The following is a 27,993-nucleotide window of genomic DNA, read 5'->3' as shown; positions in this document are numbered from 1 at the left end:
TGAAATTATTTATTTTTCATTTTATGGATTTGAACGCAATGTTGGACTCAGGAAGTGACATGTGTGAAAGGCCACTAGATGACTGCAGAGCTATGGTCTAGTTTAATGAATAAAAACAAAAGGCTACTTCTCGCTCCTTCGAGGGCCTGGTAGCTCACTGAAAGTCTCAACTTGAGTTGCGAAGTGTCTGGTGAATATACTCAGGATGGGACATTGCTTAGGATGTTTTACTTAGCTATTTGAAATACACCTTCACAACATAAAACAAATGATGAAAAATACAAGTCTCTATAAGTTGCTACTTTTGTGTGAGACCCCCAGGTGAGGAGTCCAAGTCTACCTCAATCCCCATGCTTGGGATTAAGTACACATTATCGATCTGAAATTTGTTGCCAGAGCTCAGCAGCCACCGCAGTCGAGAAGAAAAGACCTCTGACAGACAGACAGCAGATGAGACTGCAGCAGGGTCTAAAGGGATGGGGGAGGAGGCATGATTCTCTTTGACTGACATAAAGATGATTATATCTATTTTAAGAACAATTTATATTCATTCTTTATCAAGTTATTCATTTTTTTCTCTCATTCTTATACAAATATAAAATTAGAGAAAATGTGTTATCTCGGGTGGGACACATAGTGGGACACATCATCGGCCAAAGATGGAAGATATACACCGGCGGTGACATCATACAGTATGGACACGTCCACGGTCGGCCCCATGACTGAACGTTCTTGTTTATGTTCTGATTTCCCATCAATGTAGGACGGGTGTCGGCTCTCATTTGTTTGTCCCACACACAATATGGATATGGTTGAGGACTATAAATATCTTGGGGTCCTCATAGACAATAAACTTGACTGGACTCGGAACACTGAGAGAAAGGACAGAGTCATCTCTATTTCTTAAGGAGGCTCTGGTCCTGAGGATGTTTTATGAGTCGGTGGGGTCCAGTGCCATTCTGTTCGCTGTGGTTTGCTGGGGCAGCATATTAACGGTGGCTGACACTAACAGACTCAGCAGACTCATCCGCAAAGCTGGTGATGTGGTGGGGGTGAAACTGGACTCCTTAGAGACAGTTATGGAGAGAAGGATGCTCCTGAAACTAAGGAGCATCCTGAACAACCCACGCCCTCCATGAGCTCCTGGTCCAATACAGTAGCACACGTACCAACAGACTGAGACTACACACACACAGGAGGTCCTTTCTCCCTGTGGCAATAAAAACATACAATTCATCTCTGAAAAAATCACAATGAAGGATTCTTCTTGAACTGCATTTTCTTGCACATTGTTCCCATGGTTTCTAAGCTCTTTAGTATAGCTTTGTTTTTGCACTTTATCATATAATTTCTTTTTAATTTATTGTGATATGTTGAGCGTGTTACGAACATAATTTCCCTTGGGATTAATAAAGTGTTTTTCTGATTCTGATTCTGATTTTTTTTTTGATTTGTTTTTGCAACATAAACCAGCAGGGAGGCTTGAATACAGATTCAAGGAAAAAAGAAATCACAGCAACCAAAGTCGACAAAATAAATGTAGCGTCACGTAATTTAATTTACAAGCGCTGTTATACATAATGAATCATTATTGTGTCATGGCTACATAGCAATTTTCTTTTAAGTAAATATCAAGGGATATTTCTGATTCATTCATGGAGTGACGGCGCATATCGTAGCGTTAATACATGTAACAACATATTGCAAAGTTAAAAGAAAAAAAATGAAACATTATACAACAAAACCAAACTGAATATGATGAAAATGAAAAGTCATCACAATACATTACACAGCATAATTAACATCACATAACATAAAGTGACATAACAAATAAAAAAAGGTTGTTTTTACAAAACACAAAACAATAGCAACAATATATAACATCTTAATTTAAATTTGACTCAGAAAGTGCAACTTTCAGTCAGCGTTCAAATCCAAATATATTTTTTAATAAAATCAACATGAAGTCCATTCCAACCATCAGAGCCAGTTTGGATGCTAGAGCACTTTTTGGTAGAAATAAAAACGTTAAATGTCAGCAAATTATTTTCATCAGTTAAGGCTTTAAAATCCAAGACAGCACAAATGCAGCGTGACACAGCTAAAACATAAATTCAGCTTAACACATGGTCCTGAACAACACTGACATTGCGATCAAATTATCAGTCAAGAGAAAAGTTAGACGAAAGAACGTAAGCTGCAGATCTCAGTTCGATACAGCGAGAACTGAGAAAACCTATTTACAAGATGTAGAAGTCACCGACAGTCTGTTTACATCCACAAAGGTGACGACACTGGGAGCTGGTTTAGTCCCTGAGTTTGTCTCACCAAAGTCCGACACTTCCTTCCCTGTGCTTCCAAGATTGGTCCAGGTAGAAATCATCGATAGAAAAATCAGATTCCCCACCCCCAAGGTTTAGTAACAACACAGTGATATTTACACGTTAACAACAACTAAATATTTTTTTTTCAAACACAAATCATTTTAAGGTCAAAGTTAAACATGAAACACAGGAGTTGATCTACTTCATGAAGAACTTTTTTTTATTTCAAATTTTTTTTCTAGGAATCGATAAATTGGAAACGACTATCAAGCCAGCAACCTATCGATAAGTCATGATAAAAGCAAGGAAAAAAAATGTTGACTCTTCAAAGTAGTCAAATACTGTAAATCACACTTTCCTATTGCCTACTGATGTGCTTAAAGCCTGCGTACGCTCAAACATGAACCAAGCCCTGCCTTCATTTGACTCCATTTGATCCACGCATTCCAAGGTGAGAGGCTTTTAAAGTGCTTGAGCAATTGAACCAAAATCTCTCAACGTTTGTCTAAATATAGGAACAGTTTTATCCATCTAGTCAGACGACCAAGAACAGATGAGCAGAAGTTGGAGAAGGGAAAAGGTGGAAAACAACCTGTTGATTTGCTGATAATAGATATATAAGAAATAAAACTATTTTTCATTGCTACCATGAGATATTTGTTTCTTGGAACTCAGGTCCACCCAAACTCAACTTGTGAGTCACAAGTACATGTAACATCCGACTTACAACCAGTATCGGTTCCACCAACCGGTCGTAAGTCGCATTGGATGTAAGTCGAATTCCATTGAAAATAGCCACGTGCAAGTCATAGGTACTACTGTAGTGGTAGATCTCTGTGTGAGAGTGAGATGCTGGGATACTGTCGTACGTGTTGCTGGGCCGCTACATGCTGCGGTGCCAGACATTGAATATGGCCGTGGTTGTAAGTAAAGGTGGACGTAAGTCGGATGTTACTTGTATTTAACATTGTACATTTTGTACAGTTTGTAGTTATCCCAACACCACCCAACATGTTCAGGGTCGCATCCTGCGACCATCCATCACATTTTACAATTATTTTGGTTAACCTCAGTGTCTAGTACTTTTCCTTCACTTAACCAGTCACATGGTAAACAGAAAGTGCTATATAGATCAAGGCCGTCATTAGATGTGGGGGTTCAGTTAGAATGCAGCGACGTGAAGTGACGCACCATCGTGTACGTATGTGTAGTAGAATTTGCAGTCACGTGTTGATGTATGATATTGTAGTCATCTGTACTGGGTCGTCTTATCACATTTGTTATAGCCAGTTCCCTGTTGTTACCTCTGAGTAGCGTACCTAATACGGTGCCGTTACACAATACAGTGGCAAAATATATTAAATACCACCCAGAGCAGTGATCCTCCTGCCGCTGTGATTCTACTTACAAGCTCAAGGCACATTTCCCAAATAACTCCTGACACATCATCCAGGGTGGTCTGGTCACAGAGACATTTTTTACAAACATCGGTTTTGACTCCTCAAGTGTCCACTTCTTCATTCTTCTAGGCTGTTTCAGAATCCATGAAAACATTTATCACCTCCAAGTGGTATTTCAGGTTTCTTTCCTCATAGAGAGGTTTTGTGAACGGAGCCTGCTGAAAGAGGCAAGGATTCTCTAACACACCAGTGCCTGTTGCAATAAAAGAACTTAAAAACTGAATTATTAATGCACTTGCAGCATTGATCTCAAGAGACGTCCACATGTTTGTGTTTTCTTCAAGGCATGTGAAATTGCAGTTTTATTTTGCCCTCCAGAGACCGAGGATCAAACCTCGGCGATTTCACGAGCGTAGCTATGATTGGCTGAATAGGTCGAGAGATATCCTGTACAGCAGAGCGTCATGCAAACAGCAGCCGAAGAGTTGAGAAAGAAGCAAAGCTATCTGGTCTTGAAGGCAGTCTTTGTGCATCAAGCAGATTTTTAGGCAATGGAATCCAAAAGAGTCATTTGCAGCCTTGCAGTCATTCAAAAAGCTGGAATTAAATAAAGAAAAAATACTGTTCTTGAAATTTTTCAGATTTTTCTTTTTTCGGCTGGAGCCCTTAAAAGTCCTCCACCATGGCTTTGTGACGAGTGCTATCAATTATGTTGAGGTGACGACTCCTTTGATCACTGGTTCTCTGTTCAGATACGTAGCCCAGTAGACGAGGTTGAAGGTCCCGAAAAGGACTGGGAACACTATCCGGGACATCTTGTCGATCTTGCTGACGCTGTTGTACGTCTTCTTGGGGTCAACCATTTTGGTTTCAGTGGCGCGCAGCTGCACCGACGTGGTGTTCGAGATGGTGGAGATGGCAAAGTCTTTGGTGAGATTTGTAGGGGTGTAGTTGACGCCAGCTGAGCAGACGTTGTTTGGCTTTTTGGATAGAACCATGGGGTCTCGTTTCTACGGCACAGGAGAAACATCAGGTTAACGGCACAATTTGGACTGAGATGATAAACTACTAAAGACTTAATACACTTTTCTAAGCTACATTTGTTTACTTATAGCTTTTGTTGGCCACTAAAAATGACTTGCAGGCAGGATTTAACAGTTGTGTTTTGTTTGCAGCTCGGCAAAGCAAGCCCGTATCTCCATTAGAACCTCAGATGGAGGCGAGGAACTGCTTGTCCTTGGGAGAAAAGTCGGTTTAATGAAGTACTGCATATATGGGTATACCATCAATTACATTCTGTATGAGGATTTTACCCTCAAAGTCTGTCTGCAGGTTGTACTGACTTCAGGATGAGGCAATGGTGCAATAAGAATGGATGGCCCCATTCATCCAGTGAAAGTGGCTTCCCAGAGGAGTGACGTGAGAACCCTCAGGTGTAAAGTGGGTTTCAGAGGAGTCGAGCAAGTGCCCAAAGAGGTAATTTCAGTTCTTTGATGTGTAAGGTCAGTGCCCAGAAGAGTAATGTGAGATCTTAAATGCGTAATGTGAGTGCATTGATGCGTGGAGCTAGAGTCCAAGAGTGGCCTGTGGTGTATGCATAGAAGTACAGTAATCTAAGTGCCAAGAGGAGTAAGATGAGTGCCAAGATAAGTAAAGAGTGGCACTAGTCAAAGCTTTAAAGGAGTCCCAAGATATAAAATGTGCTACTGTAAGTGGCTGCTGGCACACCTGAGCATTGAATTAGGACAAATTAACCTTTACTTTCGGGTATTTGTCAAGTTACTCAAAATGGCTAAACTAGTTTAATTCAATATACTATTATGAAGAGTCATGTATGAACACAAACTTTAGGAGAACTAGGTTTTATGAGTCAGTCAGCCAAGCAAAGTACCTTCGGGTGCTGGGCCTCCAGGGCCTTCTTTCCGTCCCAGGCCCAGCTCCTCTTGGTAAAGTAGTTCACTGTGGCAAACTCAATGAGAGCGGAAAAGACGAAAGCGTAGCACACAGCAATGAACCAGTCCATGGCAGTCGCGTAGGCCACTTTAGGGAGAGAGTTTCTGGCACTGATGCTGAGGGTGGTCATGGTCAGCACTGTGGTGACCCCTGTGAGAAGACAATTATGATGGGGTGTTCAACACAAAGTGAGGTTCAGGTTGAATCATGTAAAAGTGCACGATATTTGAATAGCCATTACCAAAAACTGTTCTGGCAGGAACTGATTCTCTGTTAAGCCAGAAGGACACCTGGGACAGGATTACTGTCATGAAGCAGGGCATGTAGGTCTGGATGACGAAATATCCAATCTTCCTCTTCAGATAGAAGTGGGCCATCATCACGGTGTACTGTCCTGAGTGGGAACACAACAACAGGCGTCAGAGGGAAACAAGAGGAGGCACAATGATCGAACAGTGAATGAAGGCACTGAAGGTGAAACACGAAAACCCCAACAACAATTTTGCCCAAACTTGAACCCAGCAATCGAACAAGCCTTTTTTCTGATAGCAATGGCCTCATGTGAAGGTAGATTTATTGGGAGGCGTCAGACTAGTGCTGGGACTCCATTAGGAAAAGCTAATCTGATTTATTATGGGTTTTCTAATTAATGAATCACGCTTAATCACATTTTGACAGAGGTATGGTCAAAGTGAAGTTGAATCAGCGCACATGCGTTTGAATAGTGTTGCAATGATGTGTGAACTCTTTGCCTCATTCTTCGTGCATCTGTTGTGAAGTGTTTTTAAATGAAAATGTTCCATCCATTGGCACAATCTCAGTTAATCTCCTTCATCATGGATGTTTTGGTGATGACATCAAACTGTATAGTACAGTGCATCTGGGATTGGGCCGCTGGTTTGCCCCTCATAACCTAGTCCAGCAACTCGGGACGAGAGGCAGAGGACGCCCTGGACAGGCAGGTTGCCAGATCAACAACCATTCACGCACTCACATTTTAGGATATTTTTTTACTTTGGGAGCGAACTGGAGTTCCCAGAGGACACTCATGCATTTGCCTGGATATGAAAACCTCTCACCAATACAAACATTGTACAAATCCAAAAGGAATTTTTCAGAAAAAAAAAAAGAAAATCTGTGCTAAATTAAAACTTATAAATTCCACAATGGAGGAGGGAACCCCATTCCATGTAAAATATAACTGCAATGCTGTGGCAAGCTTGTAAACTACGAAACACACACACATGCGTGCAAACACACGCAGCGGATATTCATTTCCGGCACTCTCACTCCACCAAAACTATAAAAAGAGCCTCACTAAATCTCATATTCAACCCCACTCGGCATTAACCTTTCCATCAGTTTCCAGTATCATCACTCACTTCCTGTCCCCAAAAGTTACATGCGCTCTGGCAAAAACTCACATTAATGTTCTGAGAATGTAAGGAATGCCCATCAAATACACACCAACACACACACACACACACACACGCACACACACACACACACACACACACACACACACACACACACACACACACACACACACACACACACACACACACACACACACACACACACACACACACGCAAAGTAATACGCCAGGCTTTCTCCAGGCAAAATCGGATTTTGAACCTCCCTAATCCTCAGCTACAATCTGCATCCTGCCATCAGTGAGAGAGGGAGTGAAGGGGAGGGAGGGGGATAGTCTTCCTGTCCTGGGATCCTCACATAGCACTAAGACCCGCCCACGTCGCCCTGCCAATTCAGCCACTGCCACACACACATGCACACACATCGTAATAGACATGATTTCTGACTGCTGACACACACACACACACGTAGACATACACAACGATAAGGACACTGTTGCCGCAAATAACTGATGGGATGGAAGGGGGGTAACCAGCACTGGTTTCGTTTTTTTTTTTTTTTATGTAGTTCTGTTGGTCCATTTTTTTTGGAATTATGATCTTCAATTTTAAAAAGGGACAGAGAAATTGCGGAAATGTGGATACCTCATCATCAGTTGGCTGGAACCTGCAAGTGAATTTTTTTTTTTTTGTTGCTCTCTGATGACCATCACTGCAATGTCTCCAACAACTGATCCCAAATATCTCTAGTTTTTTTTGGGCTGGTTGTTGGGCCCTTCAACGCCCTGATGACTCCAGTCCACCTCCAGGCTCACAACTACCACTTCTGCTGCTGGAAGCACCCGGACACCGGCCGCCGTCAACCTGGGAAGCCCCAGGATCTCCTAGGCCCTTGATGCATGGATCCCGACAGGACTGGTGGCAGAGGAATGAGGCGGACCATGCTCCTCTGGTGGATCAAATTGTTTCTGTCCCAAGGATTTCTATTCTGCAGCGTCCAAGGGGAACTTCCTTTTATGCCAGGAAACAATGCTGCCATGCTGGTTAATTGGTAAGTACCCCTTCACTTTGAGCGTGTGGTGAACTATCAGACCAAATATCCATAAAAGTATGACTCTTTTGGTCTTGTGTCTATTAATCCCCGCCATTAGACACTAACTTACGTGATCTATATGGCCAAAAATGTTCCAGGTCTACTTAGAGCTTATGTTCCAGAAGTTGGTAAAGCACAGGACGACTTAAACACACACTCATTTGGTATTTTTTTAGTTCACGTTTCATACTTCTTAAGTGTATGAAAACCAAAATAAATACCTCTTTTGAGGAAGGAAACCCAGACTTTATGATTGTCTGAGATGATGCTGACAGTTGGAACAATCTTACAACTGTCAAAAGTGTCTGAATTCAAAAGCGAAGAGATTTGGAAACATGCAGCATGGGTGCCCAATTGGTACACCAGCTTTAACCGGTAGAGTTGAATGACTCTATTGCATATCCTACAATGGGCATTGTAGGGTACATTGTGAGAGGCGAATATACTACCTTGGTGCTCACAGTGTGAATGGAACCAGAATCAAAATATGTGAATGGAATTATGTGGCTCGGTAAAAGACTCTTGTGATGTTGACTAAAAACACACTTTTATGAAAAGGAGTGTAGGTGACTGGCCAACTGTCATGTCAAGAATATTTGTTTGAATCCCTCATTTTGGCTTGCTTATGAAGTCGTTGGCCACCTCACATTTGGCAGTGTGATAACTGAATTTTAATGAAATGAACTGAATATAAGCAAAAAGGAGATTATGTGCGAATACATTTCTTTGCCCTTAAAATATATGGATATTGTTATCGGAAGTTATTGCTTCACCAAACATTGAGAAAGTCTGTCTTTCAGCAAACTTTTGTGAGTTTCTGTTCTGCCCTGCCTTCACATTGTGGCCCTGCACATTTCTTCATTGATTCCAGATGTTCGTATTGTTACTGGCATTTTACAAAGGTATAAATGAGTATGTGAGTCTGAGTAGTGAAACACCCTCCTTTAACATTCCAGTGGCTCATTCAGGGAGGGTGTCCTCACCCAGTTCCCAATAGTGGTTCAGATCCACGGACCACAGCATGCAAGGGTGAGTGGCAGACCATGCCACACAACTAGTGCTGGACCGCTGACCGGGTCAAGCGTCAGACATGATTATATGACACGGACGGTTAGTCAGATTTTGGCAGCGAGACTGAGGCTCGCATCGTGAAGCAGGAAGGTGGAGACCGTCCAAATCTAAGAGATTTGACTTTAAGCTAAGAGGCGACTAGTCGGTAAACTTGCAGACTGAACATTGGAGATCTTGAAAAAAAGTTTGTGTGTTTGAGCTTGTGTAGGATTTTCAGATCAATTTGTATTACATTTATCGCCCAAATTCCACAGGAACCAGACCATTAAAGTACACATATGAGTATATCCAAATAAAAGTCTTCATTTTGTCAAGGAACACACAAGTAGCCTTTGAAGTTTGAATTCATGTCTAACAAAGATTTTGCTTTCATGCTTATGATCTGTCGCTGTTTGTGTAGAGGATTATGCGAATGCTGCAGTCTCACCTTCAAGATCAGAACACAAAACTGTGTCGGCACTAAAAGATTTTGCTTTGACGTACTGTTTTTCTAAAGAACAACACACCCTTTAACCCTTGGAAGCTGCGAGTGAAGCCCCGCAGGTGATGCCTGAGTAAAAATGGAGTGAAATCCACACTTTTAATAATCATTCCACTCAAAACTGCAGCAAAGTATAATACAGTTCCGTTTTACATAAGAGTATTAAGCAGATGCCTTTCAACCACCCGATTGCTCCCCCACCCTCGCCACGTGTCACAGCTGGACTGTCCATTCCAGACACACAAACAAACACATTTTCTTTCCTGCGTCATTGTGAGGACCTCATCTATTTTAACTATCGGCGTCACAGGCACCTGAAGGATTCAATCACTGTAAAATAATCCCAAAGCCGAAATTCCCGGACCTGCTGTCTACGTGCGCGCAGTTGGTTCAGACAAACATCATTTTTACTCACTAAGATAAATCTGCGTCCAGCAGACACACATGGATACACTCCGGCACCACCGACCAACCAAATCCCAAGCTGATCTGTGATGTCACCTTCTTATGCAAAAGCTGATGGGTTGGTTGGAGGGTGGGGATTAACTCAAGGTCCAGGTCTTTCTCTTGCTCTCCAGTTGGTGTGTATATTGCTGTGTGTTGGCCCGTGTTGGGATGAGTGTTGCTGGACAGGGTTGACCAGGCCTGGAGACAGCTGGTAGTGTGAGGGATAGCCTACTCTCCTGCACTACTCTGCGCTCAGTGACTCTGATCTCGTACTAATGTTTGCCACATCGACTCTGAGGGCTCGCACGACCATTTCTCATCTTATCATTATTTAATCTGAAATGGGACAAACCGCTTTATTGTGTACTTCTTAGGACCATGCATTTAATATTTAAAAAATGGTAGCATGTGCTATATGCATTGCATATTGTCTTGCCATGTATATTTATTCATTTAGTGTAGTGAATCTCAGTATCATGAAACAACAGTTTGTGTCAGGCGACCCAGATATTCATTTCTGTTAGCTGTCGACAACCTTTGCTCCTCTTGGTATTGCAGCCCTCTTTGGGTATTTTAAACGCAAATCAGAATACCCTGATGGTTTTTCCTCTGAACATCCATTTTTTAAAATTTATTTTAAACGTGACAATGTTATTGCATCCTAAAGTATCAGTATTTCCCCCCAGAGTTGATTGTATTGTCTTATTGTTCATGTTTTGAAAGGCACAGATGATGTGAAGTCATAACCGTGTGTGGGAAAACAGAAACTGAGCCTAGTTCAAAAGTGTTTCCAAAGATAAAACCGGCACCATCTCAGACTTATGCAAGATTTCCAGCTGAGTATTACAGCCAAGGTGGTCACAGATGAGTCCAGAAAGGTGTCAACCGAGCAGTGAACCAAAAACACCAGTTTAATATTTTCTCATAATTTCTTTACAAATATATTTTATTTTCAAACCAGAATCAAATGAGAACTCAAGTCAAATGTATACCAAGGACTCTGGTGTAGATGCTAACAAGGTCTGCGTGTTCTGCTGACCACAGCTCAAAATCCCACCAACAGTGTATTGGGTACTTTTGGATTTGGGTGTTTTAATCCAGCTCCAGCAGCTTCAGTTCAAACCACCTTCTTTGCACCTTGTTTTAGCACATAAATAAAGTATCCATACAGACTCAATAATAGTAATAAATGTAATACTTAATATTTAATTTCAAATTACAGTTACAAATCACAGTTATTTGTATGATTCTACTTTTGCTTATGATCGGGAAAATGACCAATGAGGAAGACAGGTAGTGGACGAGTTTGACTCAGGAGGATGATAATACTGGGCTGAGGAAGGCTGTCTTTGCGTTGCAGCCACAACAAGACACACGGTTTGAATCTTTCGATAACATCACATCATAGTTGCCCTCCAATGGTCAAAGTTGGAAATGTATTTTGGAAGATTCAGGGAATAATGAGCCTGATCATTTTTCTATCACAAGGTTTGTATGTTGTTACGACATTTTTTGATTCTATTAGTGGGAAAATGTGTGGAGTTTCTATTGATATAGTATTATATCATTTTTGAAGTCACAAAATGCTAGTTTATTCAAGATTATGCACGTCTTGTGAGACAGAAAGTGACCTTCCACTCCCTTCCAGCCATGTCATTCTCATCTCTTGGCCGTCCATCTGGGCATAAAGGTGACAGAGATGGAGCATATTATGGGTCAGATTTATTGTTTTCTTCTTTCTTGTTTTGGAGCATCCTCTTAGAAGAAAGAATTCAAGTAATTCTATCTTGACAGAAAAGTCCTGAGCCCATGCCATGTTATGACATCATGGATTAAAAGACCTAACATAGTCTACCAATGAGGTTGTACGATGGCTGGTTCTCCTGATGGGTTTCCTCCAGTATTTTAGGCTCAGTAGACACATATGTGAGTAGGTTCAGGGACTCCTAAGGATGAGCCACCATTTTTGGATTTTTGGAGGAGACTTGGAAACATTACCTCTGCTTGTGTGAATGTCCTCAGTGCCAGCAGTTTGACCGATCAGCAGGTACTGGTTGAGCCGAGACCCGTCCTCCTCCACCACTACAGACTTGGCAGCCCCTTCGGTCCACGTGTAGACCACCTCTGACACAGGATAGGCATCTGAGGAACAAAAGTTGATGTTTTTAACAGCAAATCTGAAATGGAATCAAAGCTTAATTTCTAAAGAGGCGAAAAATAAACTCGGAAGTCAAGATTAAAAAAAATAAAAACTATATAAATGTATTATCTTTTGCCTTTTGGTGAGTGCTTTAGCTGCATCTGACACCGTGTTCTGAGCTCGCTTTTGATTGGACGGCAGACTTAAATCCAAGCAGACAGCCGTGTGTGTGAGTTGAAGAGCGTGAGGATGAATATGTGAGTGTATTTTGTTTAAACAGCACTGGTGGGTCAGAGGTGAGTTCCCATGTCAGCAGAAGCCAGACCCACTCAGATTAACCATAATGTGTTGCATCACACTAGTGATGAAAAACACAAGCAACTCGGCAGCTGGTCCGGCTCTTCCGCTTGTTTATCATTTTTGCTGAAATACTTGGAATGTGTTGTCCCCTTCAGGATGAAATACTCAATCTACCAGCAATTTGGACTCGTCTCCATACATTAGTCTTCACCTAGTTGCGTAACAGATGCTTTTTAATTTGGATTGCACATTTTAAATGTTAGACAAACACTCATTTAAAGGCTGAGGATTAATGTTGAGGTTGTGGCTACTTTCCGGGCATGAAATCATAGATAAGACAAAGAAAAGTGAAGTGACCTGTTATAACAGAGGTCTGCATCCTCATATATCTTTTGCATCACATGCTTTAGAAACCAGACTGCAGCGAAATACCAACTCTCTGTAAATTCCATGTCCTTGTGGAAATCCAACTAAATAATGGTTGAATTGATACAGCCCGAAACCACCGTCTGCACAACAAAAGATTGTTTCACCAGCATCTGAAATAGACTGCTCCTGTCCACACTTGTCACCTTGTGTCACGACTTCCTGCTGAGCCGGTCTCCATGGAAACACCAATGCTCCCCCAGAATGCAGGACTTGTCAGGCTTCCAAACGCCTCCATTGCACAAGTGAATACTGACTTATGACTTCACATTGTGACGCAGTACAGTATAGATTACTTATTCACTCCCATAACTATTCAACTGACAACAAATAAGGATGCATCGGAGCTGTTCATCTTCAAGGCTATCCTCAAGGACAGAAAACACAGAACAATATTTGGATAATACTGTTTTAAAAAATGATATATTTAATGAATTCACAATGCAATTTGAGTTTGAGCAACAATTTTACAGTCTTTGGACATTTGAATTATGCATACCAGTACCTGGGTGGATGTGGCTACATGACACAGTGTCTTTACTTTCCGTGCTCAATAGGTGGCGCAATTGGTTTAAAAGTGATGTGGGATTTAATTGAAATAGGACAAGGATTTTACCGCAGACAGTGCCATCAAATGGTCCAAGAAAACAAAGACACTGTTTCATGAACCCTCATCAACCCATCACTGGTCATGCAGGTGAAGTTTCATGAAACAGTGTTGTTATTTTCGGAGATCAGAAACACATTGCCGCCTTTGAAAATGAGGACAGTGTTTCATGAGAGCTATGAGATATGTTCCCAACTTGTTGAACCAGACTTTTCCATGAATTGGTAAAGAATAAAAACATGAACATCCGTTTGCAGGCTCACAGCACACTCACGCTCACGCTCTCTCCCGTGACCCGGTATAGCTGTTGTAAGCACATCTCATTTTAAGTTCAAATCAGGCGACTGACTTGGCAGCGCCACTCGTCTCTAAATGTATGTTGTATTTATATTTAGACCGTGTCATGCCATGGGCCGGGGCCTCAATGGGAGAGTAGTTGGATTGGAATGAGGGATTATTGGCGATTTTCATTACGGAGAGGAAGAGCTAAAGACGCTAGCAGGCAAAGCAGCGTGGCGGTGCCAACTTTTCTGCACATCACTCTCAATAGATTTTTGCAGCAAGTGAGAGCCAGAAACGTCAGCTGTGACTTATTATTGCTGCACACTTGAGGTTAATCTGTCTGGACATCTTTAGCATGAATGCTAACATCATTCACATTTTATTTTGTGTTGTCCTCACGTGGTTCAGGTTATGTCACAGTCCTGATGTTAGACCCTGTCAGAGGACACAATGTATTTTTTTTTTACGTTCAAGACTCTACCAACGTTGTGTTTTGATTCCAAACGTGTTGAGACACTCGGTTTACGAGGCTAATTCGGTGTATGGAGGGTCAAACTATTTAGCAGCAATAGCTACTAATAGACTCACCAGTGCCTGATTGGATTAGACGTAGATTTAAGTCGAACCCGTCCGTGTACATTTGAGAGCTGTCTGGTTCCATGCCAGCGTCCGATATGGGAGGAGGCTGGCAAGACTATCAGAGCCTACCGTCTATAATTTCTGACTATGTGATGGACAGATGAAGATCTGTCTTTGAAAATGTAAACCAGCTCACACAACAGCTAGATGTCAAATAAAATCTTTAATAAATAAAACTGAAAATTAAATAAAACTGATGCAGATAGAAGAGAATTCAATGAATGTTTTGAATTCAAAATAGCATTAAACAACATTACTTCATAGTGTGTTGCATGAATATATGAAGAGACACCTCCTGTTTAAGGCATACAGTAATTTGGTTTTAAAATCTTTCATGTCATTGAGGTAAATCATCTGAGCTTAAACTGCAACTCTTCTTCCAGCTTGCAATAATGTGGGTGTCATTGGGGCCCTACAGCTGTGTAAGTCAGTAGTGAGAGCTGGCATGGTGTAGTTCAGAGACAGTGGCTCTGACACAAGGACTGGAAGCGGAGTTGGAGAGTGTGAGGTTTTCATTGGGAGTGACTTGTAAGGACAAGAAGAAGTCAAAAGAAGGATATCAGATGGCAAGTTCATTGAGATGTCTGGGGACAAACGTATGGAGGTCAGACTGTGGTGGTTTGGACACATGGAAATGAGACACATGTAACGTGTTGGACAATGAAAAGGTTAGAAACGGAGATACCAGGCAAAAGAAGGACAACCATTTAAGTTTATGGATGTGATGAAGTAGGGCATGAAGAGGAGAGGTGTGCCCAGGGAGGATGATGAAGATAAGGCAAGGTGGAGGAGGCTGTCTTTCTGAGGCAAACCCCAGGACGGTGAATGCCAGAAGACAACAGAGAAAAACTATTGTTTTCATACTATGAATAAATTATACAAAAGGACACTGGTGAGGTGTTATGTCCCAAGTTAAGTGGAGCATACAGGTTGAGTAACATCTCAAGGTGAAGCGAATTCTGAAAATCCCAAGAGTGAATTACTTATTCATCATTTCCATGAAGTGAAGAGGTCGGAGAGGGTGGAGCCTGTGGAGACTGCCTGACACCAGATCAGGTCAAAACTAAAACCAGAGTATGCCAACGCCAAGACGACACCAGAGGACAGAAGTACAATACTGTTTACTTGCTCTAGGTGAATTAAACTGGCCTGCCATTGAATCCTGCCAAGGATTGGTGAGGCACTGCGACAACACTCTTGGACAAAAGACGAACAGAAACATCTTCATTTTTAATGTGATAAAATATTCACCAACACACACACACAATGGGGAATAATAGTATGTAACAGATTACATTCATTTTGCATCTGGAGACAGACAACTAGTCACACACTGACAGACAGACATGCGCATATGCACACACACACCAGTTAAACACAGTTAATAACTGACTGCATTAATGATGTATATAGAGCTCTGCTTTCTCTTTAGCTCCATGGTATGAATATGGTTCATTAATAGAGCACGCAATGTATAAATGTAGTCAAGACTAAGGCCATAAAAACGATGGTCTAGGGATTGAGATCCTAACAGCAAAGCTGGGGTTAACAGAATAGAGCCTGGGTCACTAGTCCACCTCAGAGCGTGCACAGAAAACTAGTCACACAGGTGCAGATGCGGATTTGTGTTTCTATCCTTGTTTGTGAGGACCACACATTGACACAATGTTTTCCCCAGCCTCTCCCCCGAAACCTAACCATCCACATCAACCAGGACTCTTAAAGCTAAAAAAAAAAAAAAAAAAAAAATCATTTGTTCAATATGTCACTTCTCAACATTATCGGTGTCAAAGTCAACAAATAACTGAACCAACAATAAATAAACCACAGTTTTTAGTAGTCCCAGCGTGCAGCAGAATGCATGGAACATGTGACTGTGGTGGGAGGGGCACCGAGCCAATAGGACAGAAGAACAATTGAACTTAAATTTTGCAGATAAAATGAGAACTTAAAAATTAAATAGCAATGAATGAGCACCTAAATCGATCACCGCCAACGTAATGTCATTTTTTGCTTCCCTGTGTGAGTGGGCTGGATGCCTCTCCATTGTCTTACATTGTCAGCAGGATTGTTGAACTGAGTGTTGTTGTGAGGACAGAGGGCATGTGAGGTAGTGCTCAGGTTCAGGACGCTGTCAGGACACCAAGATTACTCTAAGCAATGACATCAGATCAAGGATTACAAGATAAGACAGTTTTGCTTAAAGCACTGATGCTTGTAAAACATCAAATTCACTTCTGCGATCAAAGCATTATCTGCACATGAATAGTTTTTGTAGCTTCAGAGTGGTGCAGCGGGTGAACAGGTTAATGTGTAACTCAGAAAGGCCAAGCCACTCTATAATTGGATTGCAGTGAGCTATGCTAGTGGCTGTAGGTGGAGGGGATCGCCCAGAAATCTGGGGATAAGGCCCGTCATCCTAACCTAAGGAGCTCCCGAGGTGTGGCATTTGGCCAGATCGGTCTTTAAGTATCCGTTTCTCCCCCTCAGATCCTTTCCGAGGCATATAAAACATCGTCCGGATGCACCTTCACCAGCAGCCTCCTGCAACCTTGTCAGCTTCAACTGATCTGTGAATGATTCCTACATTAGTTGCTGTACTTGCTTAGGTTCTTAGGAAGGAGGGGAATTATTAGGGTCAATAACTCCTAAAGACATGTGTAAAGTCAGAGGTCATGTAGGAGGTGACCAAAGGTCAGAGCCGGGAAACTAGGTGAGTTCAAGATGAATACATCACTGGCTTTGGTGAGGTGAATCATGTTGGTGGTGCTTGAAGCTCATACGTCTTAGTCCAGTTACACCAAAAGCGATATATCGATCAGATTTAATAATGACAATTTAAATGCAGTTTAGTTTGTATATGTTTATATGTGTATATATGTATAATAATTTGGAAAATAATTATATCATAAATTTAAATAGCATTGAACGATACTTGTATTTTTTGTGGTTTCTTCAACACAAAACTTCAAGCAAACAGGACTCGTGGTTCAGGTTGAGGGGTTCATCGGATAAACAGGAACCAATGAGCATCATGGTGGTGGTTGGAGGGACCGGTTGGGGGACACTGCCAGACAGGTTTTATGTCAGTCTCCCAGTGAGCTTACCATCACTAAGCTTGCCACCACCAATGTGACATTGGGGGAAATGATAATGTGCTGAATAAATAAATGAAATGAAGCATAAATTAGAAGTAAAGTCAAGACTCTACATGTCCTGTGCTTTCCTTCACAGCGCCATGATCATAGTTTAATGGGATCATACCGCTCTTCTGTTGGACATTTGGGGCAAGATTCAAAAGAGTCCCTCACAATTGAGGACACGCGGTCATCTGAATGATCTGACATTGAAACTTAGATGACAGTCAATCTTTCTTTCTCACCATAACATTTGTCACTGTGGCATAACATCAGGACGACAACGTTTTAAACCTTTGATCTGTTTTGGGTGATTTTGTTTATGCAAGTTCCTCCTTTGAAGCGTGAAGCCAGTTTTGCTTCTTTGATATTTAGGAATGTCCTGCTCCCGAGAGAGTACGAGTGATAACATTTGAGTACTTGAGCCAATACAGCGTACTGATACAAGTATTAATAATGCCACAAAAACTATGATCTTGAAAAATATCCTCATTTCTTTCGCAAGCAGCTGGAGCGGATCATAAATCAGCAGATCAATCGCACGGGTGGATCTCAACCCCGCAACAGTGAAAACTACAATCATAAATACGGAAAATATAGCGAGGGACTATAGCAGGTCTATTTATTTTCCATATTTTCCAATTCACAGACAATCCAACGCATTAAGTAGATTTTAGTAGTAGTAGGGGGGAAAAAAGACTCACAGCTGCCAAACTTGAGTGGGCAGGCGTGCGCGTCCATGGGGAAATCCTCCAGCTGCATGGGACACTCTGCAGATATGGTCAGCCTGAAAGACACATGTGGTGACCATTAAACCTTTAAATACACTTCAATGCATTTCTGTGTGTAATGTGTAAAAAAATAAAAACAAATAAAACTGAGCAGTGTCCTGATCACATGGCTTCACACAACCTTCTAGACATAAATGTGAGATAAGAATGAAGGTAGCTTTTTGGTTCATCGTTAGACTTGATCCGTGACCTTGAACGGCTGCCAAAATACAACCAGGAACCATAATCGTGTTTTTCACAGTGGCTATAATTATGTTGGCAACAGCACCACCTGCTGGTCAACAATGGCAGGCTCAACCCATATGAAAGTTTATTGATCCTATTCGCCTAATGCTGAATGTTATTACAATTACATTTTTCAGTTTGTTCAACCTAAAAGACATTTTGTTTGTATCCCAGCTGTGGGTGAATCCTCCTGAGTGCTGATTTTGCTACTCTTGACTCCTTATCTTATGTTACTTGAAGCATTTACCCTCCAGAGACTCCTGCTTTCCTGCTTTAAAAACACTCAATGAGCTCACTTGTATATTTGCAAATGAATCCACTGAAGGATTCCTAATGAAATTAATATCTGCGCTGACCTGTCACGAGGGGACTGAAAACATCTGTGTCATTTACACCATATGTACTGTATATCTATTTTCTCAGAAGGATTGGTGAGGCACTGTGACAACACTCTTGGACAAAAGACGAACAGAAACATCTTCATTTTTTATGTGATAAAATATTCACTAACACACACACAATCGGGAATAATAGTATGTAACAGATTACATTCATTTTGCATCTACAGACAGACATGCACACACACACACACACACACACCAGTTAAACACAGTTAATAACTGACTACATTAATGATCCCTTTTTCTCCATGGTATAAATATGGCTCATTAATAGAGCACGCAATGTATAAATGTAGTCAAGACTAAGGCCATAAAAACGATGGTTCAGGGATTGAGATCCTACCAGCAAAGCTGGGGTTAACAGAATAGTTGTCAATATAACAATTGACAACTGTGAGGCATTAAATCAGAAAACAAGAGAACCACAGTGCATAATGATTACTCACTATTAAGTTGAATGAATGAGTATGATCACACGAGGGCCCACATGTGGCCCTTGAACTATATAATTACCTACCACTTTATAAATAAATAAGTAAAAAAAGAGTAGGGAAAAATAAATAATACAAATAAACAATAAAACAGAAACATAACACAATAAAGAAGTGCAAGGAAAACAAAACAGTACAAACACACCAGCGTGATCATGATTTACTAACAATGCAGAGACAGATTTTCTTGTAAAATCGATAGGTTTTATGTGATGGCAACCGAAGGTTGAACGATCTGTTTGTGTGATGCCACAGAGAGAAGCGTGAAGAAGAGCTGCCTTTTGACTGTGCCTAATGATAATGTGTGTGATGTGGCTGACTCCAGATAAAAATGCCGTCTCTGAGCGTTGATGGGCTGCCATCAACGGGTGTGCATTAGGCTTCTGAGTGCCACTGAGAGCTGCCTTCAAATGAATCTCCCATGAAGACAAATACGTGGAAATGTGGCGTACAAAATCAAGCACTTGTTCCGGGGTAATGGATACGGAGACGCGGCGCAGCGGTCGTGTCTCGCCGGAGCAGCTGCTGACACTCATGCATGATGCAGGAGCGGTCCAATGGCTCGAAGAGGATGTGTGTGTGTGTGTTCTTCAGGATGTATGAGCATTCAGGACATGAGACCAACCTTTGACCTTTTGTGTGTCAGACTGAAAATGTCGATGTCACTAGAGACTGTTGCACAAAGGTCAGTGAGCTGTTTAATATATAGGCTGAATATTGGGGTGAGAAAAGACGAGATGACAGCAAGGGGCCAGTAGAGTTCAGCAAAAATCATGTTGGTCAGCAAAGTCTTTGGTGTGAGGAGCAGCAAAACTGCCGCTGACAGCAGCAGTCAAGTGTCAGACCCTGACAAGGACGCGAAGAGAGAGTGGAAAAGTGGAGCATTGTTGAGACAAAAACAATTTGAGGAAGGAGGAGTCCAAGAGTCAACTGGTTGTTGCAGGTGCCCAAAGAAAAATGCTTAAAACACTGAGTAGTCTCACTGTATGGTCTTCATTGTTAAGAGTGCCTGAGGAATTTATGGGCTCCCAAGTACTCAGAGAGGAGGGCTGAAGAGGTTTCATGAAACAGTGTCCTCATTTTCACAACTCAGTGGGTGGAGGCTTCATTTTAGCAAAAGCCCAGACTAGATTAACACAACTATAAACACTTCAGCTTGACACATTTTGCAAGCTGCAAACGGTGAATTGCACACCGAGCATATAGATCAGACACATGCGTATATCATCATGTCACAAATCCTCACATAAGAACTGAAATTCAGACAAAAGCATTCAAATAAAATTGAATTGCCCCGCTTTAAGGCATGTGTGTGTCTGTGTGTGTGTACCTTGTATAGCTACACTTGTGGGGACCAGTTAGTGGCCTAGAGTCCTGGTGAAGGTTTTGGATGGTTAGGTTTAGGATGAAAGGCTGGGGAAAGGGTTATGAGAATGAGAGGTCCCCACAAAGACAGCCATACAAATGTGTGCGCGAATGTAAAAACATTCTATATTGAGAGTATATAGAGCGATGTTCATCATGGTGTGTGCACGACTGCATATACCGAAGCAGATGACTTCATATATGAATAAATCTCCATATGTATGCACTTCCACCAATCCCTAACTTGTTAAGCCCAAAGGTCAAAGTTCAGTGCCACTATAACTGATTAATGCAGGCTACCGCTCCGACACGCTCGGCGAGTATTGGCTCTTACATGTTCCCACACACATTTGCAAGTCCACAAATGTTCTTTGTCAGCGTGTTTATATGTCAGCAGGGATGAATATGGATAATCTGCGGTGTTATTCTCGCCGTCGGGAACGCCGCTGTGAGATGGAGAGCTCTCATCCGTGATATGGTCACTCTTAAGTCCTGCAGCTACGCCGAGGATGAACGCTCGCTGAAGAATTATTCTAATTCCCGGTTCAAAGGCCAACCTCATGCGTTTGGTCATCGAATTAAATTTGATCCACAAGTCTTGCACATTCAGACTCAGAAGTTTTGTCATATTCATGTGGCATGTGTTCTTATTTTCACATTATTATCACCTTATTAAGTGTATCAGAAGCAAACGTCTGCTAGTCATATAGACACACACATTGATTCTTCACTGCAAAGTAAATGGCAGTCATTTTTTCCTAAATACATCAAGAACTGAAATGCTTTCATTGGAACAAACTCGTAGTTTGTCCTGTGTTCAGTTTGGCCTGGGTCTCGCTCCTCATTGGTCGTGGTCTCTGTGTGTGATCTTGACTACCACAAAGAACATTGTTTACATGCTGTTAGTCACAGCATGTTTTAAAGTGTTACATTTAGACAATGTACTTTTCCAAACACTTGGATCATTGTTTTGAACAAAGACTTTTATGAATATGGTGTGGTGTGAGAAATGTCTTTGTTTATTTTATTTTATTTTATTTTATTTTATTTTCAAAATATGAATGTAAAACTGTGACCAGATGTGACCACTGGGTGTCACTGCTTCACGCTGATTCCTGATGTTAAGTTGCTGCATAGTGTTATTACATTTTGCGGTTAGACTGTGGGGGTATTAAGCTGATATTTAACTCCATCTGGTGCCCCATTGGATTTTCATAAATTGTACCTCATGGTGTAAAGCAGAGTCCCGTCATCCTTGAGCCGGAGCAGCTTGTTCGGTGTGGTCATATTGTGGGCGATGGACTTCTTTCCATTGAGGAAGAAAGTGTCTGGAGTCCAGATGTTGCTGGCCAGCAGGTTGTTCAAAGGCAACATCTCCATGGGGCCTTTGAACCGCAGGCGCTCATCCTTCCAGCTTTGACGAAAGAACACGTCGATGGTGTACTCCTGAAAAAGCCAAAAGCAAAATCCATCACGACTGTCTCTGCATTACTGCCTCGAACCATTCGAACGAATAAATAAATAAATACAATGAAATACCACAAGGAGGAGTAGCTCTAAAGATTTATCCATTTAGGCAACCCAGCAAAGCAGTTGCCATGGAAACAAGCGCTCCATCTGGTTTGGCACTGTTATTAAAGTTTTAAAATGTAGTTTTAAAATTCAGTCCATGTTTGTTCAGACCTATACAAAAAAAAAAATGATGGGGTGAGTTGGCCCCTTGCTCGAGGGGTCTCTGGTTCAAATGCCCAGATGGATGGATGGGGAAATGCCAAATACGAGAACACTAATTTTCAAAATTGTTTCATGGAGACGATCCACTTTCTTTCATACAATACGTACTACGTGAAACCTACGTTTGATATGAATCGATGAATCAGATGTTAGAAATGGTTAGTTCTGGCATGTGTAAACTCCCACAGAAATATTTGAGGAACACAAAGCATGTGTTTTTTTAAACTGCCTTTTCTAGTAACACAGTTATGAAACGTATTTATGAAAAAAGGTATTTCCATGTCATCTGAGCAAGGAGTCTGAGCTAGTTAGAAACTGAGCTCATACACTAGATGACATCCAAACGCCATTTTTTCACATTACAACTCTGCGAACTGGAGCCTAGAAAGATGCCATGCTTCACCCACAACTTGCTTCGCTATATTGGACTAACTCGGTTTTAATGACGCTGATGGAAAATAAACAGTATTTACACTGAAATATAAGTGAAGATAAATATCTGCTGACTTAGCGATATTAAAATCCCTGGGCCTGCAAATTAATCAGCCTGAGGTGCCAAGGCTGTTTAAATGTGAGACTTAAGATTATGCATGTGAACCTCTTATGCCATTATTAATCACATTTCCGACCCAGCAAATGGCTCGGAACCACCAGAAATGAACCCGTCCAGTTGCATTAAATTTAAAAAAACTTGCATTGGTCCTGGAGTTGGTGCAACAGCAGCAGGAGAGGAATGAAAATACAGTGTAAAAATAACCAGAGTGTTTGCCTGTTTGCTAAGTTCAGCATGTGTGTGTAATATTTATCAGTTCCACTCACCATCTCCGTGTCCGACACCGGCCCGAAACTGGTGACGAAAATATTTGTCTTGATCTCAGTGACGTTTTCTGTTGGGAAATAGGAAAGAGACTCATGAATGTGGAGACTCCCAACAAACAAGGATCTTTCTCTGCTCAGAGTTTTACACTACATTTCATTCATTCATTTATTTATCTGGGCTGTTTGTTGACTTTACCTTGTTTTAAGTTTCTCATTTTATTGTCAATTTGAAGACAGCACTTTGATATGAACTGCTGGACTATTAAAGTTTGAATATGAGTATGAGTTACTGCTGCCGTGTGACCGTCTGTGACTGGCTGAGCTGCTGCTCTAAAGGGGCACTTTTTCCACTGCCCCGTAAAAAGTATCCAATAAATAGGACCCGCAAAATGAAATGATTTATATTTTCTAGTTGACATATTATAGCGCACATTCATGCTCAGAACAGTGATGAGTAATGATGACAAATGAATAAATGCACCATGTGACTCTCTGCAGGTACTGTACTGTGAGGTGTGGGAGTGTGCCGCAGCGCCCTCTATTGACCAGCCACCACTATTTCAGTCTATGAAGCAGATTTGCAGAATCTTCCCAGCAAAGCACACAACTTAAAGCCTCTTAAAATATTGACTTTTATTGGTGAGCTGAAAATAAAAAATAAACTATTAAAAAAATAGGAATAGGATATTTTCCTTGTTTCGTAAGTACTCACGTGTTGTTTCATCATAATCTATAACAAACATGCAAAGGTATGTTTGATTCCTCCCTGGCATTGTGTCCTGTGAGTCTTTGTTGGATGTTGACAGATGCTTGTTGAATGTGTTCCTTCCCAGTATTTACAGGCCTCCTGTCTTGGGTAGCAACCGTTGCTAGGTAAGAGCTGCTTTCACAACGCAGAAAAAAAAAAAAGACCTTGGTTCTTCCTTTTATGGGACAAAATATTGAACGCAGGCGTGGAAACAAAGTGAAACATGTACTGGTGTCACAAGGTCAGGCTGAAAAGCTGTAAGGAAATAAAGGCGTAATGAAAGCGATGAGAGCTTTCAATAGGTTTTCATCTGCGAAAATGTTGAGGTTGGAACTGTGGAAGTGTGATGTGAAATCTCTCAAGGTTATTTGCCGTTGCCAGGGTGAGCCACGTGAACAAAAAAGCTACAGAATGACGCAGTTGGCGTCCAATGGCTCGATTGATCTGCTGCAGTGACTGAGGCCGACTATTTAGATCATCGACGAGGAAGAAAATGATGGTGCTGCCCGCACAGCTGAGCAAGGCATCGTGGCGAATGATTGATTTACAGTTTGTTCAAGTTAGGATAAAGCTACTGTGATGGAAATGGAAATGTGTTCAATACCAAAGCCACATGGAATCTGGTCAGATAACATTAACAGCATAATGACTTGACCTTTAGGAAACTTGGCCATATTGACATTTCTGACATTTCACACTGATTAGAAACCACTGAACTCATGGACAGACACTGTACATGAACAAAGGCGCAAATTTGACTGGACACTTTCATCTGGATTAATGTCTTTTCAATGAAACTTTTTTTGACATCACAACAAACAACTTTCTTAAAACCTTTGCTCATATAAGATGTAACAGCAGCTTCATTTGTTGCAGTGTAATATGGGAGATGTCGAATGGTGTTCAGTAGAGATGGGTTTATGAGGTTTCATGAAACATTATCCCCAGTTTCAGAGCTCAGTTGCTGGTGCTCTAGGTCTAAAGAAATTATGTCAGGTTTCTTTGAAATAGATGTTCAAAGCAAACAATTATACAGCACACAGAGCCATCTGTTTCGCTGTTTCATGAAACCTCCCTTATCATTGGTTCATGAATCAACTCGTCCTTGGGCCTTCAAAGTCTTGGCCTTGGACTCAGTCTCTGTCTGCTCTCGATGGTCTCGAGGATAGTCAACAGCAAGGATCAGATGCTACATCATCGATATTCATAAATAAAGCCGTGGCTAGCACGGACCCTAAACTTGAGTAAACTTGAGTCTTGACACAGCCATAATAAACTCCATTATTCTCACACTTCTAAATAGACCCAACTAATTCATTATGTCATATATCAAACATCATGTCAAGTTAAAGTTTGGAGCAACAGCCATGGCAACAGCACAGAATACAGCACTCAGGTTACTTCACTCTACTCCAAGCTTGTGCTTCATTCAATTCCTCAGTTCAATTCAGCTCCATTAGCTGTTGATTGAATCAGCACACACCTACATTAGTGCTTGGGCGACGTAGAGCTCAAACATCGGCCTCACTGACTGTAGTGTAGTGTGTGTAGTGTGTAGTGTAGTGTGCAGTGTGTTCATCAAATTGGAAGAGGAACAAAGCCAAAACAGCACATGATGATGACAGAAGACTTTAGCATTGAGCCATTTCCAATAACAACTGGTAATAACAAGGTTGGTCATGCTGAGACGCCATCACCTTAAAAGAAACACAAAGTTGTGTTTGAGTCCCTATTGCAGTGATATTGTCAAACATTTGAGGAATTTCCATAAAAGTTGGGAAAAATAAATATTTCGTGGCAACCCTCCTAATATATTTGTACATATAATTCTCATTTGAAAGCCTATTCATGGTTCCCAAGAGTGGAGTCAGTGTCGGTGTTACCTCCGAGCCCCGGCCGTAGCCTGTTGTCGTAGCCGTCCAGCAGGCTGTCCAGGATCCTGGTGAACACTGTGCTGTCATTGGCAGCCGCCTCCTTCTGAGTCTCTGAGGTGGACTGGCAGGAACTAGGAGAGCAGAGTTGAGCGAGGGAGACGTCGGAAAACCCTCCCCGAGTTAGTTAGAGGGCGAACACGGTGGTGGGAATCATAATTAACTCTCCTGCTCCGTTACAGAACACTGTTGTGATTAATTATTGAACACAAGTACAAGCAACGGATAATTAAGTCTTTGACATGAGCTCCGAATAAAAATTTGATGAGTTTCTGCACCTAAAACTCAAGAGGCAGAAGCAACCTGAGCAAGAAAACAGGGGGAATAGCACCGCTGCTTTTCTGCACAGAACACTCTGCTCTATGCAAAAGCAAATCTCCGGATCGTGGTTGTACGCTTTGATGATGAAGGAGCCAGTGATCCACTCAGATGAGAGTGGACTATTCCAGTGATTTACAGACGGCGTTGCCAAAGATCTTTTAGCTTTTCATGAGTGCAGGACAGGCACTTAAGCGGTGGTGTAGCAGAGTGCAGCTGGGCTGTGCGATCAATCAATGGAGTGGAGGCAGGGTTGGCCAGAATTCTCCGCAAAATAATTATCCAGGAGTTTCATTAACAAAATGGAAAATTTACATTTTGTGATGGAAATAAATAAATAAAAATATTTGTCATTTATTACGTACAAGGATGGTAGCAAAATGGCTGCATTGGTGGAAACCGTACAGCAACATGGGACATACAGTTTGTGCTGTCCATTAAGTTACGAAAAAAAAAAAAAAAATTCACAACTCTTTGTCTGCACAGTTTTATCCCTATAAATAACAAAATGACGACATTAGTATTTGGACGCTCCATGTGTATGTAGTTTCCAATAGATGAAATACGTATTATACTGACCTTTTTGGGACTCCATGCACTAACAGAAGGGACAGGACAAGACCCACTAACGTTCTGTTGGTCATCATCCTGGTCCTGAAGAGGAAGATATTAAAACACACATTTTATATATATATATATATATATATATATATATATATATATATATATATATATATATATATATAATCTCAGCTGAATCACTGAAAAAAGAGGCCCATTTTATAGTCCTGTTTGATGGAAAATGACACCATATATTTGTCATATATTTATGATGGTCCTATACTGCCAAACCTGCAGCTTTTTAATACACAACTCTCCAATTTAGGCCACCTACTAGTGCAGGACATCCAAAATTGACGTTGTACCTGGTTGCAGATCCGACAGCAGCAGAGGTTCCGTTCTCTTTCACCTGCATAAACGCACTTACGGCGCCTGGAGGTGAAGAAACAAGGCGATCTCCGGTTGGATTCCGGTCTGTTGTCGCCTCCTGCTCGCAGCGCAGTCTGCTTCTCGCCTTGTTCCTTCACTGGCTGCCGCACCGCGTCTCCTGCATTATCGCCCCCGGAGGTGTCGCAGCAGCGGCGGCATCACTCTCGCTGGCCGTTCGGTCCGGTCCCGTTGTCGCGGTGGAGACAGGATTCACTCCACATTGCTCCTCCGCTATATACGCCGACTGCCGGTGCGAGAGTAGCAAGTGCTGCAATGGAGGTTAATAATTTTATAATGGGGGCTCCTGATTGGTGGGATGGGAGGAGAAGGTGAGGGGAGGAGGGGGAGGCGCTGATGCGGCGAGGAGGAAGATTCTTAATAAAATCAGGTGAACCCTGTCCAACCCGTGAACAGAAAAACACTGCGTAACGCCAGTCCCCCAACCATCAAGCCTTTCTTCATCCGAGGCGCAGACAGGATTTCGGGTGGCCATGTGCTTGACGCGC

General features: G+C 41.7%; 2 protein-coding genes across 4 annotated transcripts in view; one reads left to right on the top strand and one right to left on the bottom strand.

The window, feature by feature from the left end:
• Positions 1-1,552: 1,552 nt before the first annotated feature.
• LOC128752861 (gamma-aminobutyric acid receptor subunit alpha-5-like) lies at positions 1,553-27,842 on the bottom strand. Of its 2 annotated transcripts, XM_053854550.1 has the most exons (10): positions 27,424-27,842; positions 27,077-27,151; positions 26,132-26,253; positions 23,501-23,568; positions 22,173-22,393; positions 18,379-18,461; positions 12,142-12,285; positions 5,919-6,071; positions 5,616-5,827; positions 1,553-4,734 (listed from the first exon to the last, which is right to left on the bottom strand). In XM_053854550.1, the coding sequence occupies exons 1-10, from the start codon at positions 27,471-27,473 to the stop codon at positions 4,432-4,434; spliced, it is 1,431 nt and encodes a 476-aa protein (XP_053710525.1). In that variant the 5' UTR covers positions 27,474-27,842; the 3' UTR covers positions 1,553-4,431. The 2 variants fall into 2 exon arrangements, with proteins under 2 accessions (XP_053710525.1, XP_053710527.1); XM_053854552.1 differs by lacking the exons at positions 26,132-26,253; positions 27,077-27,151; positions 27,424-27,842 and adding an exon at positions 24,213-24,441.
• LOC128752860 (gamma-aminobutyric acid receptor subunit beta-3-like) overlaps positions 7,438-27,993 on the top strand; it is a 65,865-nt gene continuing 45,309 nt past the window's right edge. The window contains exon 1 of one of the 2 annotated variants that reach the window (XM_053854547.1): positions 7,438-8,102. In XM_053854547.1, coding sequence (XP_053710522.1) covers positions 7,951-8,102 — 152 coding nt within the window. In that variant the 5' untranslated portion in view covers positions 7,438-7,950. The remainder of the gene's footprint in view (positions 8,103-27,993) is intronic. The other variant, XM_053854548.1, reaches the window with a different exon arrangement.

The sequence above is a fragment of the Synchiropus splendidus genome, chromosome 1, assembly GCF_027744825.2.
Source record: "Synchiropus splendidus isolate RoL2022-P1 chromosome 1, RoL_Sspl_1.0, whole genome shotgun sequence".
In the NCBI taxonomy this organism is placed as follows: domain Eukaryota; kingdom Metazoa; phylum Chordata; class Actinopteri; order Syngnathiformes; family Callionymidae; genus Synchiropus; species Synchiropus splendidus.
The sequence above is the reverse complement of the archived record's forward strand: the minus strand, read 5'-3'. Positions and strand labels throughout refer to the sequence as shown.